Below are 21,484 nucleotides of genomic sequence, written 5' to 3' on the forward strand. Positions count from 1 at the left end.
AAAATGAAGATGACAGCAGATGTTGGCAAAAATGTAAAGAGGAACACTCCTTCATTGCTTGTATGAGCAAGCTAGTAAATCAATTTTTAAAATTAGTCTGGAAGTTTCTGAGAAAACTGGAAATAGTTCTACTTAAAGACCCAGCTATACCACTTGTGGGCATATACCCCCCTGCCCCCAGTGTTCAAACATATTACAAGGACACATGCTATGTTCATAGCAGCCTTCTTTATAATTGCCAGAAGCTGAAAACAACCAAGTTTTCTCTCAACATAAGAATTGATACAGAAAATATGGTACATTTACACAATGGAGTCCTACTCAGGGATTGAAAACAATGACTTCATGAAAGCCACAAGCAAATGGAAGGAACTAGAAAGTATCATCCTGAGTGAGGTAGTCCAAACACACACACAAAAAAAAACCCACTCCTGGATATATGCAGAGATAAGTGGGTATTAGCCCAAAAACTCACAATGCCCATGATAAAACCCACAGACCATATGGAGCTTAGAAAGAAGGAAGATCATGGTATGTATGCTTTAGGCCTTCATTGAGGGGGAAACAGGATAATCATGGAAGGTGGAAGGAGAGGTAGACCTCGAGAGAGAAAGAGAGGGGAGAAAATGAAGGGGTGCTGTATCAGGAACTAGAAATGGTAGAGAGGTACAGTGGGTCAGGAAATGGAACAAAAATATGTAGCACAGGGGTGGGAAGAGAAACTGGGATAGTCACTGGAGAGTCCCAAACACCAGGGAAATGTGAGGCTCATAGGATCTAATGAGGATAACTTTAGCAGAAATGCAGAGAAAAGGGGAAGACAGAAGAAACTATCTCCAATAGATAGACAAGGCCCTTGATCAAGGGATGGGGCCGCTTACCCATCTCAAAGATTAAACTCAGAAATGTTCCTGTTCAAAGTTAGAACAGGGACAAAATATGGAACAATGACTAAAGGAAGGGCCAACTGGGGACTTCCCCACCTGGAGATTCATAATGTCTGCAGACACCAAACCCAACACTGTTGTTATCGTTAAGAGGTGCTTGCTGACAGAAACCTGGTATGGGAGTTCCTCGGGAGGTCTGCACACAAACTGACCAATGCAGATGTGGATGCTTGGAGCCATCCATCAGAGTGAGCTTAGGGAAACTGATGGCAGAAGGACTGGAGTAGCAGTGGGGAATATTTCTATCTATCTATCTATCTATCTATCTATCTATCTATCTATCTATCTATCTGTGTATATTATATGTATATATACATATATATATATGAATATTATATCTATCATTATCACTGTCACCATCTATCACTTATCTATCTAGTTTTTTTATTCATTTCACAGCTATACGTCTTCAGTTGTAGACATTTTATTCCTAATTTCACTTTGTTTTATAGCATTAACTATAGCCATTCATTATTTTTTTCATTATTGCAAACAAGGACCTAAAAAGCCAACTTTTTGTGGAAAAATCATCATAAAAACAATACACAACCTATTATTATAAAAACAGAAATTGGTGGCAGCAAAGAACTTTGATATCATGTGTTTTCATGAATTGTGGGCATCCACATAGCCTGCTTCTGCATCATGGAACATAGACACCAACATGATGCCCAGTAGCAGCAATGATGCCATGCTGATACCTATAATCCATGCTCCTGGTGGAGGCCATGTTGATGTCTATAGTCTATGTTACCTTTAGGGGCTATGTAGGTGTCTGTGGTCCATATTGCCCCAGAGGTCATGTTGTTGTTTATGGTCTATGCTGTGACCAGAAACTGTGGCAGTCCATGATCAGTGCTACCACTGGTTATTATAGGCAAGGAAACATCTTTTACCTTGATATTAATGACTGAAACCTCATAATTAAGAATGAAAGAGAATGAATACTTCTGTGAAAGTATCTCCATCCCTGAAAAGTAAAAACAGTCCAGATAGGAAATTATCAAAGGGAGTCCTTAAAATTGTAACAAAGTTCTTGTCATATAGGTCTTTTACTTGATTTGTTAGAGTGAAACCAAGATAATTTTTTTTGCACTGAAAAAGCACCCTTTATAGTAGCCACAATTCTCATCTAAATTTCAACAAAATTCTTTACGGACCTTGGAAGAACTATAATCTACTACATATAGAAAAAAAAAATCTAGGATAGCTAAAAGAATCCTGAACAATAAAGGAACTTCTTGAGGTTTCACTATCCCTTGTTGCACATTTCAGTACAGAGCAATAGTAATAAAAACTGCATAGTTTGGTATAGGAATAGACAAGCTGATCAAAGTAATTGGATTGAAGAACCAAAAGTAAACTAGTACATTTATGTACACTAATTTTTGACAAAGATGCCAAAACCATACAATGGATAACTGGAACCATTTTCAACAAATGGTGGTGGTCTAACTGGATGTCAGCATATAGAAGAATGCAAAGAGATTAATAATCATTGCCCTTCTCAAAATTCAACTCCAAGTGGATAAAAATAAAATCAAGTGCAATAAATGCCAGTGAACAGCCCCAGTGGTTCTTCTTTCTTCTTGGTTCTCTCTTGTGGCAGGAGAGGGGGAAGAACATTGGTAGGGACAAGACTTGGTCTTGCAAGATATGTTTTGGTTGCTGTTTAATAATAAAACATTTTCCTGTCTTAAGTAGAAGTAATATTGCCACTGTAGCTGACCTGCCTGAGTTTTCTTAGGCCAGAAATGACAGTTTCTGGCATTAGCACCTCATAGTAAAACAGTAGGGTATTAAGTAGCCTTTTTTTCTATCTCTTCAGGAACTGTGCTGCACTTACACCCAGCTTGGTAGTTGAAGGCATAGAAAGAAAAAGGGTCACTTTGAAAAGTGATTTTTAACATTTATTTATGATTTTTCAGTTCTCTAAAATTTCTAACAAAAGTTGTTTCTAAAATTTCACCAAATTTTCACTAAGAAACTTCTCTCTTGTTTGCTACAGATTTCACTCTGCTCTTTTTTCTGATCTTGTTCTTTTGCCTTCTCTGAGGAAATAATAGCCTTACTCTTAATGCCTTTACTCACAATGATGTTACTTCCAGTGCCTTTATTTCTATGTTCTTTCTAAATGTTTTCTAAGAAAGTTCTTCACTAAAAAGTTCTTCTTTCAACTATCTTGAACCCCCAAGATCTCTCAGAGACTGAGTCACCATATACTGGCCACTGACACATACTCAGCAGAAGACTGCCTGGTCTGGTGTCAGTGAAAGAAGGAGTGCATAAGCCTCAAGAGACTTGATACCCCAGGGCTTGTGGAGGTGTGGGGGGATGAATGTGGGGGTTCAGGAACATTCTTTTGGAGACAGGGAAGTAGAAATGGGATGAGGGAGTTTCAGAGGGTGGACTTGGAAAGGGATGATGACTTGATTGTAAAAAATTTAAATAAAAGAATACATTTCTTTTTCTCTAAAATATTCTTGGCTTCAGTTTCCTCTCTCTGTCCTCAGCACTTACAAAACTTTCAACATACATGATCACAAAGTAAGAAGTTCACAACTTTATACATAAATTCAAATCATAAATTGAATAAGAAATTTACAACAAGAATGTTTACATGCATAATCATTGTAGGTAAAAAAAAAAATGGCTGGGGAACCTGGGGTTCCTCAGGCCAAGCTGTGTGTAGTCAGCTGAGAACGCTCTGGGTTCCTCTAGCTAGAAGTTAGGCCCGGCTGCTGACTAAAGGCCTCTCCATGGTTCCTCAAGGTGCGGCCCTAACATACGAGGAAGTCCTTGGGTTTCCAAAACTGGTTTATTGGCATGGCAGATGGTTGATGGATCTGGATGTGCTCCCCCTAAAACCCAGGGTGGACTTGAGTTAAATAGGGAGGGGAAGAGGGTGAGGGGCTGGGAAGGAATGCTTAATTGACTCCACCCTCTGGCCTTCAGTTACCTTATTAGTATGTAAATCTCTCTAGGGCCTGGGGCCTGTTCATCTTGCCCTCCACCTGTGCATATGACAGAAGGGCACAGGTTGAATGGAGATTAGACCTCATGACAGAAGCCTGGGTTCTGGGGACATGGCAGAACCCACAATCCAAGAACCAGGATACCCTTCCATGGCCCAACAATTCATCAAGAATAATTTTCTGGTTAAACATTCATAATAGGTTACAAGCTCAACAGGTTCATTGAAAGTTAAAAATCATAATTTTTGTTACTAAGGTATTATTGGAGTTTTATATACATAACCCCAGCCAAGTTTTATTTTTACCTTGCACCTATAGTAAACTAATAGTTCACTTTTTATGACATTTTATTAATTGGTTTACAACCTCTTGGAATGCTCTCTAAATTGTAGATGCCACTAGCTATTAATTAGAAGCAATTAATTCATGACACTTGAAGACTGGCAGAGTTTTCATTGCAGTTTTGATTATCAGAGAGGACTTAATAGCAGTCTTATTATAAAATATCTTAATAATTACTAATATAATTTAACAAATTCTTATAGGATCATCATTAATAATTAAGAAATCATTTCTTTGTCTATATAGCATCACTGCAACACAAACATATTTGTTCTGAAAATATTTGTTCAAAGGGCTGAGCTAATACCTACTGATTGTTATATATATTTAATAATAACAGAAAAAGTATATTAACAGCAAAAATCTTTTCTCAGATCTTCTCAGCCTTGCCTAGAGAACCAAATCTATCACTAACGTTGTAGTTCATGGCAGAACCATCTCAGGAAGATTATCTGCTAGTTTTTAGCTTCTCTTTGATGGCTCCTGGCAACTAAATTTAATATAACAGAAAGTGGGGGAATGCCTTGAACTTGGGGGTACAGCAAACAACTTCTGGAACAGAACACCAATGGCTCAGGTTCTAAGATCAACATCTGATAAATGGGAGGGAACTCATAAAATTGAAAAGCTTTTGTAAGGCAAAGGACACTCTCAGTTGGACAAAAATGGAAGCCTGAAGATTGGAAAAAGATCTTTACCAACCCTATATCTGACAGAGTACTAGTATATAAAATTTACAAAGAACTCAAGAAATTAGACACTAACAATCCCAATAACCCAATTTTCAAATTGGTTTACATAGCTAAACCTAAAATTCTCAACAGTCGAATATTGAAAGCTTCAGAAGCAATTTAAAAAATGTTCACCATCTTTAGTAATAAGGGAAATACAATTCAGCATAACCCTAAGTCTTCATTTTAATCCCTTCAGAATGCCTAAGATCAAAAAACTCAAGGAATAGCACATGCTTGTGAAGATGTGAAGCAATGAGAACACTCCTCCATTAATGGTATGAGTACAAACTATACAAACATTTGGGTATTAATATGGTGATTTCTCAGAAAAATAAGAATAGTTCTACCTCAAGAGCCAGCTATACTATTCCTGGGAAGATACCCAAAAGATGACCCCCCCATACCATAGGGATACTTGCTCAACTATTTTTATAACAGTATCACTCATAATAACCAAAAACTTGAAACTACGTTGATGTCCCTCAACTTTAGAATAGAAAAGGTAAATGTGATTCATCTATACAATGGAATACTATTCAACTATGAAAAAGTCATGTATTGTGGTAGAAAATGAATGAAGATTGAGAATATCATCCTAAATGAGATAACCCAGAGCTAGAAAGTCAAATAGGGTATGCACTCCCTTATTAAGTGTACATTACCATAAAGTGCATGATAACCATATTATAATCCATGCTCTCAAATAACTGGATAATAACAGGTCCTGGGAGAAGATGTATGAATCTCAGAAGGAGAAATTAAATAGTTATTGGAGGTTGATCAAGAGAGGGAACTGGATAGGGCAAGGCTGTAACCTTTAAAGCCCACAAAACTGATGTACTTTTTTTAGCAAGACTTCACCACATCCCTAAAAAGCCCTACCAGTTTGTGACCAACATTCAAATACCTGAGCCAATGAGAGAAAGTTCTCATTCAAACCATGACAAAGTAGCTAGATAAGGAAACAAAGGGAAGAAGCATCCTTAACAGAGTAAACTCCAAAGACCTGATCTTTGGAGGAACATGTTAGAAAAAAAGGAACTGTGAAAGTATAATATTGCTGAATTAGAGTCAAGAAGCTAGAAATAGGCAGAGATAAGCCTTCGATGGCTTAGTAAGTCACATTTGGTTCACCTCAGCAACACCTTATTGATTTTAAATACATACTGAATAGCAACTGATGAATATGTTGCTGGATGAAGCTTGACATCACAAAAGAGAATCTGTTTTAAATTGAAGCAGAAATTATCCAGCTTTAATGATTCTTAGAAACATTACTTAACTTCTAGAAATTATTTACTTTCAAATTTTACCTATAAAATATGTATGATACTCACTGTGAAGAATTAATACAAGGATGATAGTGTATAAGGTGAGATACCAACAGTACCTCCTTGTTAGTATTATATAGTGTAAATGAATTATAAATGAACATTATTTAGAACATAGTAAAGACTTATAGAGCCATTAAAATTGTTAATAAGCTTGGAATGTAGCAAATATTTAACACATATTTTTGGCTTATTTCTAGAGTCCTTCTTACTGGCATTATTGTTAATAAAAATAACTTCAAAATTTGAATGTCCTCAAACACCACAACATACAGCCCAATACTCTCAGAAAAGAAACTGAACTACATTAATCACAAAAGAATTACCTCTGTATAGATGGTAGACTCATTATAGAAACACATCTTTTTTCAGATAGTATCATTATGACACTCAGTTTGATTTTCTCTTCAGAGTCCTCAAAAACTGTTATCTCAGTCTAGATAATACATGTATGAGATACCAATAAAATATTTTCATATATATATACACACATATATATATATGTATATATACATAAATATACATATATATGTATATATATATGTATGTGTATGTGTGTGTCCAATAAACATTTTTAAAGGAATTTTATTTATTTTGTTAAATATATAGAGTAATATTCAGCAAAAATTACATAATTACATTTATTTTATGTAGGCCAAATATTTTATCTGTATTAATTGAGATCACATTTAACAAGTACAGCATTGAGCCAGACCAAATGACAAGAAATGAACATAGAAAATATAGGTATACTTCTTGGAGGACCAGCAGTCTCAATTAACCTGGAACTCTGAGATCTCTCAAACACTGGACCACCAACCAGGCAGCATACACCAGCTGATATGAGGCCTCCTACACATATACAGCAGAGGACTATGGGTCTGCTTTAGAAGACTTATTCCCAAAGGCTTTGCATTGGTTTAGTCTTCTAAAGCAGAAGACAAATGTATCTTTGATTAGAAAATGTAATAAATTCTAGGAAAATATTTTAGGTATTGAAGTGGTTCCTCAAGTGTCTGATATTCATCTTTACATTGGTAACAATGTTGTAGGTATCTTAAGTGACAGGCAGTCCCAAGCAGAGAGATCATTTAAGTTTGACCTATGTATCTGGTAACTGGGGAGCAGATCAGTAATCACTAGGTTATTAATCTTTAATTAGGGTCCAGTGAAGCAGGACCCTAATTGACAAGGAAATTTATTATTTTCCTGGCTTCTGTTTGATGGGCTTCATAAAGGTTATCAATGAAGTCTACCCATTTTATTAAACTATAGTGGTCAGAACTCTATGGTAAGTCCTGTGAGAAATATGTTTCAGGGTACCTCTTTCATTCCTGACATTGAAGTTACATGACTTTCAACTGTTCAACTGACTTTTCTTAATACACAATTAATTTGACTAAAATATAACAATTAACCTCAAAGGAATATTAAGGAGTTGAATATGCAATTTTTGTTAAATTTATAGTAGAAACTTTGTTCTTATAGATGGCCTCATATAATACTCTGCTATAGAGCAGAATTCTACCAATTTCATAAAGAGTTAATACCAGTATTGAAAAAAATCATCTGCAAATAGGTTTTCAGTTTTTGGATTTTTTGTTGTTGTTATTGTTGTTGTGGAGTGAAATTTCCCTTGTGAACCTAGATGCAATAATAACTAGAAAAATACTTGCAAACCTAATCAAAGAACATATCAAAAAGATCATTCATCATGAATAAGCAGACTTCATCAAAGAGATGTTGGGATTATTTAACATATTGTAACCTGATAATTCTCATCTATCATATAAACAAACCAAAAGACAAAAGATAAAAACAGAACATTAGATTCAGAAATGCCCTTTAACAAAATCCAAAACCCTCATTATAAATGTTGTCAAGAGATTAGGGATACAAGAGAGATATTTCAACACAATAAAATGCCGTTTAGAGCAAGTCCATAGACAACAACAACTTAAATGAAAAGCAACTCAAAACAATTCTAGTAAAATCAAGAACAAGACACTATATTCCACTCTTCCCATAACTATTCAATATAGTACTTGAAATCTTCAGTAGAGCAATAAGAGTGGTAAAAAAAAAGATTAAAATAAGATACAATCTGGAAAGAAAGATGTCAAAATATCTTTATTTGCAGATATTATGATAGTATAAATAAGTACCTCAAATTGTACCAGGAAATTCCTAGACCTAATAAACACATTCACTATAGTAGCTGGACACAAAATTAATTCACAAAGATAAGTAGCCTTTTTAAAATATACAAATAATAAATTGTTTGTGAATGAAATTAATCAAACAAAACCTTCTACAATAGCCTCGAATATATATAGGTATCTTGGGATAACACTATCCAAGCAAGTGAAAGATGTGTATAATAGAAACTTCTAGTCTTTGAATAAAGAAATTGAAGAAGAAACCAGAAGTTGGAAATATCTTTTATAATAATGAATCAGTAAGGTTGTCCATCCTAACAAATGTAATCTCCAGATTTAGTGAGATCCCCATCAAAATTCTAACAAAATTCTTGACAGATATTGAAGTGACAATTTTCAGGTTCTTATGGAAAAGTATATATTAAGGCAATCTTAATGAAACTGCAAATAATGGGGAGACAGCAACCTAACTGGTCACCCACTGTCACCAAATGAGGCCTACAATGCTGGGTTTGTGTTACATTTAATTGACTTGGCCAAAGTGGCCCATGTGAATTACCAGACACCCTCCCCAAGCTATACTCTTGTTGTAAGAGTATAGGTTGCTTTCCAAAAACTCATGAAAGTCCTAATTTCTAAATATGACACCTACACAGCTCACACAGATCACTGAACATGGGGTTGCAAGCAAATGCTTACAAAGACAAATTCTTTGACATCTTTTTTGGTATAGGCAGAGGAGGCCAGACTAGGCTAGGACACTCTGTAGATAAGAAACAGGTATGATGTGCAGGTTTGTAGGGATAGTATAGTCACCTGCATAGACTCTGGAGAGAAAGTGGGATGTTTTATGTGTGGAATAGTTGGATGAAGTACAGAAGCAAACAGTGGACAAACTGGTCACTAGTTAGAAACATTGTGTGCTTTTCTTCATTACAGTTCCATCTTTACTTTAATTTCAGTTTTATTCAAAGTTTCTATATCTACATTGAATTCCATTCACAAGTCTTAGGTTGTCCTAATTATTTCTACCAGCCTTCTGTTTCTGTTTTCATTACTCAGGAGTTTATTCTTGTTAAGTTATTTACCTGTGTCTTCATTGAACTATTTGAATTCTTTGATGGATCTTATAATTATTTTAAAAATTTCTGAATCCCGGAGTTCATATTAGACATTCTCATTGGTCAACATTTCTATAGGACTCATAGGTTTTGAAGAAAAAAATATACTGCTTGATTTTTCACATTGTTGGTATATTTGCAATGATATATGTGTATGTGGATGTTTTAGTTATAACTCTGATTTTAATACAGAATGATGGGGCAGATGGGAAGATGTGTGGACAGGTTTATTTTAGAGTTTGATAATGTCTTCAGTGGAATCAAATGAGGTCCACAAAGAGAATAGAGCTGGTGCTCAGAAGACTTATGTGTGAAGCTGTAGCTGGCTTAATGGAAGTTGTACATGGTGTAAAAGGTTTCTGTGGGTTGTGTGATATCTAGAGAGAGATATCTAGCTAAATCTTAAACATCTTTTCTTCTATAGGCAGAGGAAGCCAAGGCCTGACAAGGCTGGGACAATGTGTGAGTAGAACACAGGTATAATGTGGCATTTGTGTGGAAGGTATGAACAGATAGAACAGGGAGAATCTCTTGACTAGATTCTAGAGAAGTAATTGTGATGTTTGGTGGGTGGAGTAGTTGTATGAAGTACAGAAGCAGTCTATGGAGGTTACAAGTAGGGTGGGTCCAGGTGGAAACCTAGAGTTTAATGGTAGTGCAGGTCTGGCTTATAAGAGTAGATGGGGAAATGGGAGGAGAACAGAGCCTAGATCTGGAGTATTTCAGAGATAGTCTCAATATAGATGTCAGGTAGATCTCAAGGGTAGACCCTAGGGAAGAATGAGGGAAATCTTAAATTTTTAAATACATATTAAGAATAACATATACTCAAATGACATGTGTTATGATGAGACATATGGGCATTTTCTTTGCAAATTTAAATGGAAAGAATAAAGTATTCTGGGGATATCTCAATTTTTGAAGTAAATCTAATATCAAAATGCTTAAATAAGTGGCTGTTTTCTATGTAGAAGCTTTAATGAGGCTTTTAATTTTGGTATGTGTCCGACCTGGTTGTGCAATAGCTGTGATAGAAGACTGGAGACTATTTCCTCTAAGCTCCTACTTCCCAATGTTTTCATGAGCACTGTTAGACAAAATGCAAACACTATTCTCTGATGTCTGCATCAAGGTCAAGCTGGAAAATCAATATGGATTCATACATCTCCAGAGACATACACTCACATGTACAGCCTCCTTCTGAGATATGTATATAGCTTATAATCTTTCCTTGATATTGGCAATATTACAAGACCAAATTCTATTTCATGGCAGAGCTTAACCTGTGGAGAAGATGAAGAGCAAAATGCTTTCTTCTGGGAAATAGATGTTGAATCAATAATTTGGATATGAAATACTTATATTATACACTTACTTATCTGTTCCTGGAAAACAGTAAGTATTAAAATATTTGAGTATGGGTAGCCATAATTATAAATGGGGATAAAATATTCAGCTATTTTTATTTTCTAAGTGCAAACAAAAATGAAGTTACTGGTAAAGCAGCTGAGTCATAGATACGTTATTACTAATAATCCTCTCACTCTTGGCCACTGATCTTCTAACTATTATACTGCTGAAGAGTATCCAGAATATACTCTAAGCAATTTTAAATGCTGAATTAATGGTTTTGCCCTAGAATAATATTATGTTCTAATTTTCTAATATTTATAATCTACAGGATTAGAAATCTCCATGACACATCTCATGTTTAACTTCAGAGGGCTATGTGACTTTCAATATCCATTTGGCAATTACTAGAGCTGTTTCCCTGAGAATATCAACTGTTAGACATTATTTCTGTGATGTGAACATTGTGAAGAAACTGGGAAAATATGAAAAAGAGCTTGAAAGGTAATAGATATAACTTACATAATTTAAAAATGTCACTATCTTTTATACCTTTTAGGAACTTAAACATTCCTTGTAATGTAAGTGCAGCCATAGCTTGTAAAGAGGGATGAATGTCATCCTGGTCATTTAAAAGAATATGGATATATTATCTGTTGCCTTGAGTATAAGAGATTACTAATGAAGAAGAATGAGTATGTCAAAGATTTCAAGTCTGGAAATGGCTCTCAAGTTAATAGACAAACTTACATGTGATTATAGGTGTATAGTTGTGTGCCACCTGATTCATCATGGAAATGATATAAGATACAACATGAACTGTAAAACAATTTGCATAGAGAGTAAAAATAATTCTTCATTTGTTTTGACTTCATTCTCCCTCAATAACAACTAAAACAGAATTGTGTGATGATAGTAGAAAATCACTACATAGCTACAGTTATGGGAATGGAATTTGGTGCAAGTACTAGAGATGGAAAATACAGTAGATAAGTTTGCTACTAACATAGAGCAAAGTTAACTGTATATCTCTACATTGCTCTTGCTATCAAAAAAACTGTGCTACATTGCACAATTTAGTAAGTGTATATGAAATATTACAAGTAACAAATAAGTCCCTTTTGGGTTACTGAAATAAATATTATCATATACCAGAAAACTGAAAAATCTAGTTCTATAATAAGAAACCGTATTGGCATAAAAGAAGTAAGCGTCTCCATTTGTACTAATAGCAGATAAATGACTTCATTCAGCCCACAATTACTCAACATTCAGTTTAGGCGTTTTCACACTGTGTGTGTGAGCATTTGAGTTAGCAAACTTTGTCATAACTAAAATCTCAGAGTGGGTTTTATATGCATTATTTTTATTTTTTTATTTCCTTCTAGGAGCCTGCCATAATTCTCATGAAACACAAATGGATAATATTACAGAAGTCACTGAATTTATCCTTGCAGGATTAACAGATGTCCCAGGACTACAGGTCCCTTTATTTGTCATCTTTACTTTTATATATTTGACCACATTGTTTGGTAACCTTGGGATGATTGGGTTGATACTCCTGGACTCTCGCCTCCACACTCCCATGTACTTTTTTCTCAGTAATCTCTCACTGGTGGACTGTGTTTATGCCTCAGCTGTCACTCCCAAGGTAATAGAAGGGTTTCTTACAGAACACAAGATCATATCCTACAATGCATGTGCTACACAGATGTTCTTCTTAATAGGATTTGCAATTACTGAAGGTTTTCTCTTGGCATCAATGGCCTTCGACCGTCATGCAGCAGTGTGCAAACCCTTGCATTACTCCACCACCATGACAACAACAGTATGTACCCTGCTTATTGTGTGCTCTTACATAAGTGGACTCTTACAATCTTCCATCCATGTTGCCTTCACTTTCCATCTCTACTTTTGCCATTCCAATGTAGTGAACCACTTTTTTTGTGACATTCCCCCACTACTGGCTCTTTCTTGCTCTAGTATCTATATAAATGAAATTATACTTTTCATCTTGGCAGCACTCACTATTGCTTTAACTATGTTAGTTATCTTGAACTCTTACATACTTATTTTTGTTGCAATATTGAGGATGTGTTCCGCTGATGGACAAAAAAAGGCCATTTCCACCTGTGCATCCCACCTTACAACTGTTTCAATCTTCTATGGCACAGTTATTTTCATGTACTTACAGCCCAGCTCCACTCACTCCATGGACACTGACAAGGTAGCATCTGTATTCTACACCATGATTATTCCCATGATTAACCCTCTTGTCTATAGCCTGAGGAACAAAGAGGTCAATAAAGCATTTAAAATGATTACTAGAAAAGCATTGTTCTCACTTGGATTAGTCTAACTGTAACATGTTTGGAAATGAAGTGATAATTTTAGGTATATTTTCTTTAAATACTTTAGATATAATTTTCCCCTGATTTTAATTTTATATATGGGTATTTCATAGATGAAGTCTCTTCTCTTTACTTCTTCTAGATTCTGACTGAGTACAGTTCATTTTGTATATTTTTTTATAGAAGTAAGGCAACTCAATTGTAAAAATCAAGATTATAATCCCAGATACTACAACACCCCACATTGTACCATAAAATGTGTGTCTTTGTGAATTTCCTCTGGATAAAAACTTTGGTCCCTTGAGATGGAGGGAGATTATCAGACTCAGGAAATAAACAAAAATTTCATGCACAGAAACCTTACTAATTTTAAAAGATTCATGATCTCAATGAAACCTACTAGGCTCCATTTATCATAATGTTACAAGGCTCACAAATGTAGGGTCCTAAAAAATAATAGGAAAAATAATGCTGGAGAGAAGAGACTCTCAACTTAAGCTCCTTTCAAGTTGAGTTGTTTACTGACCACTAGAAATTTTGACTTTTTTTCTTGAGTGGTCACCCATGAAGGATAGACTTTCTAAAGATGAACTGTTTTAGAGATACCCATGTTTCTTCTGACAGCTCCTTGCCTATACTCATGTAACTTACTGCCAACACCAAAAATTGATCAGATCAGCAAGACTTGGATATTATTTTTACTTTGATGTCATTCAGGCCCTGTCTATTTGAATAGACACTTGTTCACATCTCACAAGAGCTGTGTTGATGGCAGATAAATGGATAAATAGGTAATAGATAGATAGATAGATAGATAGATAGATAGATAGATAGACAGTCAGACAGACAGATAGACAAACATATAGATAGATAGATAGATAGATAGATAGATAGATAGATAGATAGATAGATAGATAGACAGATGGAGTTATAGACATAGAGGTATAAATGGTTAGATGTAGATAGATATTGATAAATATAGAGATGATAGAGATATATAGATACTGGGGTTGTATATCCAATACTTTTATTTTTTTATTGTTTTCTTGAGTATTCCATACAATGTGCTTTGATCATATTGACTTGAGCTCCCTCAATTTCCCCCTACTACTACTCACCCAATCTTGTATTCTTTGTTTTTTGTCATTTCAAGACCAAATTTGTGCTTTCAAATAATCTCAAATACATTGCTTCTAGTGGAGTATGGCCAACTTATCTCTTGAACATACTTTTAGGGAGAAATGTCTCTGTGTTCCAGCAGCTATAAATTGCCAATAGCTTCATGACTATTGGTGGGATTAAACATCAAACTCTCCTCCGAGGTCTCCAGTTGAGTTGTTGAGTCTTTCAATTACATGTTTATTTCAGTTTCAGTTTTCTTCAATAGTTATGTCTCTTCAATAGATTCAGTTTTCAAACCCCAGGTCATGTCTCTCATTTTTACTCAGGTATGTATCTATGGTTTCTTGGACATCACTGAGGTATTTATTGTTATCCTTATTAAACTGCTTGTTCATGTCTTATTTAAACACCTTGAATTCATTCACAAAGTTTTGAATTTTCTTTAAATTGTTATGTCTTTGGATTCATCCAGGTAATTCTCAACAGAAGACCTTGCTATAGGACCAGAGATTTTAGTGGAAATATGATTTTGGCTTTACAAACTGTTTGTGGTTTTATAATGATTTCTGAGTGTATGGAATTCTTTTGTGCATTGCATGCCAAATCTGAGATTCTGTGCTCCATGGCCTGGGTAAACGCTGAGGTCTGGAGATGGCATGAGGAGGTAAGACTCAAGGAACTCCTTAAGCTTTATCTGCATATAGATGTGAAACCAGAGAATTTGGTATATAGTGCAAGTGATTTAGGTTAAAAGAAACAAGTCAGACTGTGCACAGGATGTAAGTTCTGTTTACGTTTCTGAGGTTGGATGAGGAATGAGCAAGTAGAATGAAAGCAGAAAGGAAGAGCAGAAGAATATATGTTGTCTGCAGCTCCTTGTAAGCAAGGGATCAGGTGAGATTCAAAATAAAGTTAACAGGCTGAAGAAGGGTGCTTTCTCTGCTAGCTCATAGAATAGGGAGACTGGAATAAAGGAGAATAGGGAGAATAAAGTAGATTTCATGGGTATACTCAATTTCCTTTTTTCAAATGGCTAGCACTTTTTAAATTTTTTAATGTTTAAATTTTTAATAATTACTTTTATTTTTTTAAGTCCAGTCATTAACCTCCTCATTTCCTCATCCCATTCCCCCTTCTTTTTTGTCAAGAGGATGTCTGCCTCCCCTGCTCCTCCAGGCTTCTCCACTCGGTGTGGCAACAAGTCTCCTGAGGGTTAAGCACATCTTCTCCCACTGAGGCCAGAACAGGCAGTTCTCTGCTGTATAAATGTCATGGGCATCAGATCAGCTTGTGTATGCTTCCCAAGTAGTGGCTCAGTGTCTGAGAGGTCTCAGGGGTCCAGGCTAGTTGAGACTGATGGTTATCCTATGGGGCAGCCCTCCTCCTCAGCTTCTTCTAGCCTTTCCCTAATTCAACAACAGGGGTCCCTGACTTCAGTACAATGGTTGGATTTTAGTATCTGTGTCTGTCTTAGTCAGCTGCTTGTTGGACCTTCTCAGAAAACAGCCATGGTAGGCTACTATCTGTAAGCATACCATAGCATCAGTAATAAAGTCAGGCCTTAGAGCCTCATCTTGAGATAGAACCCAAATTGTATAGAACCCAAATTGAACCATCTTTCCCTTAGTCTCTTTTTCATTTTTGTCCCTGTATTTCTTTTAGACAGGAACAATTCTGAGTCAAAGATATTGACTGTGGGATGGCAATGCCATATATCCACTTGATACCCTGTCTTTCTAATGGAGGTGGACTCTATGAGTTCCCTCTCTCCACTGTTGGGCATTTCATCTAAGGTCCTTCCCTTTGAGTCCTGAGAGACTTTCACCTCCCATGTCTGATTTTATTTTTAATTAATTTCTTTGTAAATTTCATACATGAGCTCTATCTTTGTATTATTTACTTCTCTCCTTTTTCTTTACTTCATTCCTCCCATACACTTTCACTCAAACTCATGACTTCCTTTTCTTTTATACATGCATACACATATACACATACAGGGCTGACTTGACCAATAGGGTTTAGAATAACTATTTGGAGGTTTGTCCCAGGAGTAAACTGATTCTTCTTCTTTCAGTAGCCATTTCTATGTTCTAACTTTATCTAGCAATTGCTACTAGAAATTTTTAGCTTATTAATAAGCAATATGTTTTATTTACCTTATTGAAATAAAATACAGAATGATAAGAGAATGAAAATGCTAGATTGTTCATAGTTCAGAAAGCATTTCTGTTAGGTTTTTCTTACCATCTTATTTTCAAATTAAGGTTCCTGGTATGACTGAGCATTAATTGTATATATGCTTATATGTATTCTAACTTTTCTGTTTTATAAAATTTTAATTCAGTCATGTTTTTGTAATTAACATTTTGCATATACTTTCTTCTTCATTTAAGCTTATTCAAAGTAGTTCATTATTTTGATGTTATCATAATTGATATGCATTCTTTAATATTCTACATGAATTATGCATTGTTAATAAAGAAAAACACAATTGGTTCATGTTCATTTTATCTTGCACATTTTCTGCATTTATCGCTATAATAATTTTAGTATAATTTCTAGTATTTAATATTTATAAAATTGTACCTTTATTTTTCCCTTCTGTTTTGGGTGATAACCAAGCTATATGTAGCAAAATATCACATCATAACATATAAATTATTCCAAAAATTATGTGTTGATATTTTTTAGGAAAATAAGAGAAGGTCTGTAAGGATTGCTTAGGAATTAAGAGCACTTGCTCCTGTGTAGAAGATCAAGCTTTGATTTTCAACACCGAATGGCAGCTCACAACTGTTTACACTTTCTTTCAAGGGAATACTGCACATTCTTCTGCCCTCTCAGTGCACCATACATTCAGATAATACATAGATATGGGTGCAAGCAAGATTTCTATAGAATAATAGGGTTTTATTATTCTATAAAATAATGTTTTTAATTGTTATTGGTTCCTTGTGAATTTCACACTATGCATTTCAATCCTACTCCTTTTCCCTCTTCTCACAGTCACCTTATAACCTTGCAACCTCTCACACAACAGAGGAATAAATTTCTCATTGAGGAAGCTTTAGTATATTATAGTGTGACCCACAATATACCCTTTTCTGTCCAAACTTCTTTGCCTACAGATGTTCTTTGCAATGACTCATTGGTCTTGTACAAGTTCTCTGGCTTCTGCTATACTATTAATACTGTAACTTCACTGGGACTTCTCTTGGGTATCATTTTGTTGGCCTGTGTTATGGAGATATTGTAGTTTTAGATCTCTAGGACCAGCTCTGTCATACATTCCATCAGTTCATTGATGGGTTATAGGTAAGGTGGGCCAAGTCAAAGCTCTGGATTTATGCCTGAGAAGTATCTAAGCCAACCAACTTTCCTGATTTCCTGCTTTTATGCCTTCAGAACATCTCCCCCCATAACCCCTGCAACCAGGGCCACCTGTATCTTGCTGCCCAGGTGAGATACAGGGCCTGCTCTGCTGAATGTGGCAGCAATGTGGGCATAACCATTTCTCCCAGACTTGTGGGAGCCAGCTGTTCTACCTGCCATAGATAGTGAGTGACAAAGGAGAAAAGAGCTTTTCTTTCTCATTCTAAATGCTGCCCAGAAGACAAGATGCAGGGCTGGCTCTCCCATCCTCTGAAGGCCTGCTCACCTTCAACCCCACATCCAAGGCCAGCTGTACTGTGATGCCCTGGTGAGGGTCAGGGACAGCTCTCCTGCTTGGATGGCCTTGAGGCCCGCTTTCCTGCCTACCATAGTTGGCAAGGAATGAGAAGAGAGTGATATCTCTCTCTTGACCATGTCACCATACTGCAGAAAAGTGGAAAGGCCACTTCTGCCATGCTAATACCTCAGGGCTTGTTCAAGACCCTGCCAGCCATGGTCAGCTCTACAGTAAAAGGGCAGCTCTCTTGAGTGCTGCAGTTGATGAAAGGCAAGGCAGTCTATCCTGCTCTCATGACCTCAGGGCAAAGTCCTCCACCTGCCACTGGTGATAAGAGGTGAGGGAAGAAGACAAAAATTTCTCTCTCCTGTCTATGCCATTGCATGAGAGATGAATGGTAGGACCATCTCTCCCACATTTATATCATCAGGGCTGTCTCACATGCAGCATCTGTAATGCACTGAACTGTTCTTCCAAGTATTGCAGCTAGCTAGGGCAATGATCAACTCTGCAGCCAGGGCCAGATTTCCCATGATGCTCAGGTGAGAAGTGGTGACAGTTCTGCATAGCCCTCAGACAAAAACATATTCCTAAGCAGCAGCCCAGACTAGAGATATCTGCCTGACCTTTGATGGCAACAGACCAGTGCTGATGAAGGGCCATGGACCCAGATAAGTTTTCGGGTGGCAGCACAGGCTAGGACTCCACAATGATCCTAAGTAACATCACTGGCTACTCACATTAGGCTGTTGTTCACTATTGTAGTTTTCTCCATTTCTGCCTCTCTCCATTGTCTCCACATCCTTTTGTTTCTCTCTCATTTCTCCACTACGTACTTACTTCTCTTAGTGGCACCTGGGGTCTCTAAGTGTCTGGGGTCATTTCATGAGTGGTCTCAGGAGGGCTATACCCTGTGCTTGACTTATGGTGCCTTGCAAAGGTCATCTTGAACATGGTCTGTCCCCTAGGGCTTGTGCAATATCAGACTTGGGTCATTTCAGGCTAGCTCCCTTTCTAGGTCTCATGGTGAGAGTATGGTGGCCTTCTCCTCTCCCAGTCCATCCATGTGGTCCACTGAGACTGTTGGTTGTCTCAGGTTCACTCCCTCTGGGGCTCACAATCTTATGTAGGGTTCTTCTAGCCTCCAGATTTCTCCCTGTCCTGAGATCCCATCCAGGCCTGCCTGGTGCTAGAATACTGGTTGTCTCAGGATCAATTTCTTCTATCAGAGACTGTTAGTCTAATAATCATTCAGTTGTTCGTAAGACAGAAGACTGAGTATATACACACCCTATCTCCTCTCTGTCCCCTACTCGTACACTTGTGACAAAGAAACTATACCCTCAATGCCTCTAGGGGCTAGAGATAAAATGTATATTTAAAAATACGTTTCAAAAGGAAAATAAGGTGGGAATTACACCAAGGCTTCTGTAGTAAGTAGTTTTGCTGCTGCTGCTGTTGTTGTTGATGTTTGAGTACAGAAAAATTATCCTCAGATCATTTCATGTGCCATTAGACAAAGAAAAAAATGTGTGAGGATGACCAAAAATTTCCTTAGCCAGAGAGTTTAGTAGAATTTTTTTTAAACTTTTGCTGCCTGACTTAGCTGTAATACTGAGAACCTAATAATCAGAGATTCTCTCAGCTAAGCTTTATTTACTCATATCCTGATAAGTAATCTCAGATAAAATACAAACAAACCCTCTGCTATCTCTGCCAAGGTGAGGTTGAAGAACTGATATGGAATTATAACTATAAGGAGACATTAGCCCTCATGTCACTGCTTCCCCTGAGATGTGTAGAAAGTTTGCTGTCTCAGTCTTGATATTTGAAAGAGCATGAGCCATGTTCTATTCCATAGCTTAAACCTACATGTGGTGAAGAACATTCTTCCCTGGTTATGCACAATGAACTCATACTCTTGACAGGAAGTGGTCCATATCCCTCTTTTGTACCAGCAATTGTCTATTCCTAGAACAATAAATATTACAATATTTTACTGCCACAGTCAGAACTGTACATGGAGATGTGATATCTGAACATTTTCATTTTACAAATGAAAACAAGAGATGTAGAAAGAAAGCCAAGAAATGGAAAATAGCTATATTACAGACAGTGTTTCTAGCCATTTTAGAATTACTGTTCTACTGCTATATCTGCACAAATGAGCAGTTCAGCAGCCTCCCCATTGCATGCTCAGGACTTCTAGGTGCTGGAGTGAATTATGGTAAAAAGAGAGTGGTCTTCTGCTGAGATAATATTTTAAAATGGCAACACTCAATTTGTCTTGTGATATGGGGCCACCATGTTCCCAACTAGGTTAGGCCTGAGGCCATGAGCCGTGTCACATTCTTGATGTTGCCATAGCTCAGGCCTCTGCCTCAGACCACTGGCTCAGGTGGCCAGAGACACCCACAAGACTCCAGCATTGCAGTCTCCACAAGGCTGGGCTTAGCCAAGACCATTCCACCATCCATGTAGGCCCAGTGGGAATGATACTCTAATGCTTAAAGATTAATCAAATGCTTTATATATTTGGTAATGCTCAATAATAAGATGCCCACATAATTAAAGGTGTAACCCAATACCCAACCTAGATATATCAAATACCTATGACTGTTAGAGACATGCGGACATCCGCAGCCATTTTCCTCTCTCTCTTTCTTTCTCCTCCTCTTTCTTCTCTTCTTCCTCTCCTTACTCCTCCTCTTTCTCTCCTTACTCCTCCCACCTTAGCTCCTCCCAACTTACAGGAAAATATGCCACTACTGTCTTCCTAATTTTCTTGTATTTACAAGGTTTTATGGAATTAAATATAAAATGCATTGTTTGCTCTTTAAATTTTAGAGGACATGGAAATTTTTATATCCATTTGACATGTCAACTCATTGACTACTTTCTTTAGGAGTAGTTTTACATGAAAATGATAAATTCAATGCTAGTCAGCAGGCATGAAGTGATGGGCTAGTTTTTGGACAGTAATAGCTCTAATAGGTTGCATTTGAATTTTAATATTTCCTATAGTTATCAAAAATCACTTTTATTTATGGTCATATTAGAATAGGAATAGCCTAATAAGGGAGTCTAATCATTTTAAATGTAGCTATTGATTAAGATATGGAGCAAATAATTTTTCACAATGAATGTGAAAAGAGTTTAGTTCAGAGAACAGAGTAGTGCCCAAGATTCTAAAGTCAAATTGCTATACCCTGAAGTTCTCTTAGGATGATAGGTCTTATCCCAAATGCAGCCAGCAGAAAACTAGGAGGGAGCATTGTAACTGCCATATAGATGAGCACAAGAAAATAAACTTTGAAATAAAGGAGTAAAAAATATGGAGAGTTTTAAAAAAATATCTATTTTTCTCCCAACACTCACATGT

The 21,484-nt window shown here is 36.5% G+C and overlaps 1 protein-coding gene and 1 non-coding gene across 2 annotated transcripts; one reads left to right on the plus strand and one right to left on the minus strand.

The window, feature by feature from the left end:
- Positions 1 to 10,789: 10,789 nt before the first annotated feature.
- LOC117723483 (olfactory receptor 5B12-like) lies at positions 10,790 to 16,820 on the plus strand. The gene is made up of 3 exons (XM_076918169.1): positions 10,790 to 11,004; positions 11,291 to 11,463; positions 12,348 to 16,820. The coding sequence occupies exons 2-3, from the start codon at positions 11,445 to 11,447 to the stop codon at positions 13,316 to 13,318; spliced, it is 990 nt and encodes a 329-aa protein (XP_076774284.1). The 5' UTR covers positions 10,790 to 11,004; positions 11,291 to 11,444; the 3' UTR covers positions 13,319 to 16,820.
- A 2,513-nt stretch (positions 16,821 to 19,333) lies between these two features.
- On the minus strand, positions 19,334 to 19,465 carry LOC117701823 (small nucleolar RNA SNORA17). Its single transcript, XR_004605882.1, has one exon. It is a non-coding gene; the product is annotated as a small nucleolar RNA SNORA17 (small nucleolar RNA).
- Between the last annotated feature and the right edge of the window lie 2,019 nt (positions 19,466 to 21,484).

This window comes from Arvicanthis niloticus, chromosome 1 (genome assembly GCF_011762505.2).
Source record: "Arvicanthis niloticus isolate mArvNil1 chromosome 1, mArvNil1.pat.X, whole genome shotgun sequence".
In the NCBI taxonomy this organism is placed as follows: domain Eukaryota; kingdom Metazoa; phylum Chordata; class Mammalia; order Rodentia; family Muridae; genus Arvicanthis; species Arvicanthis niloticus.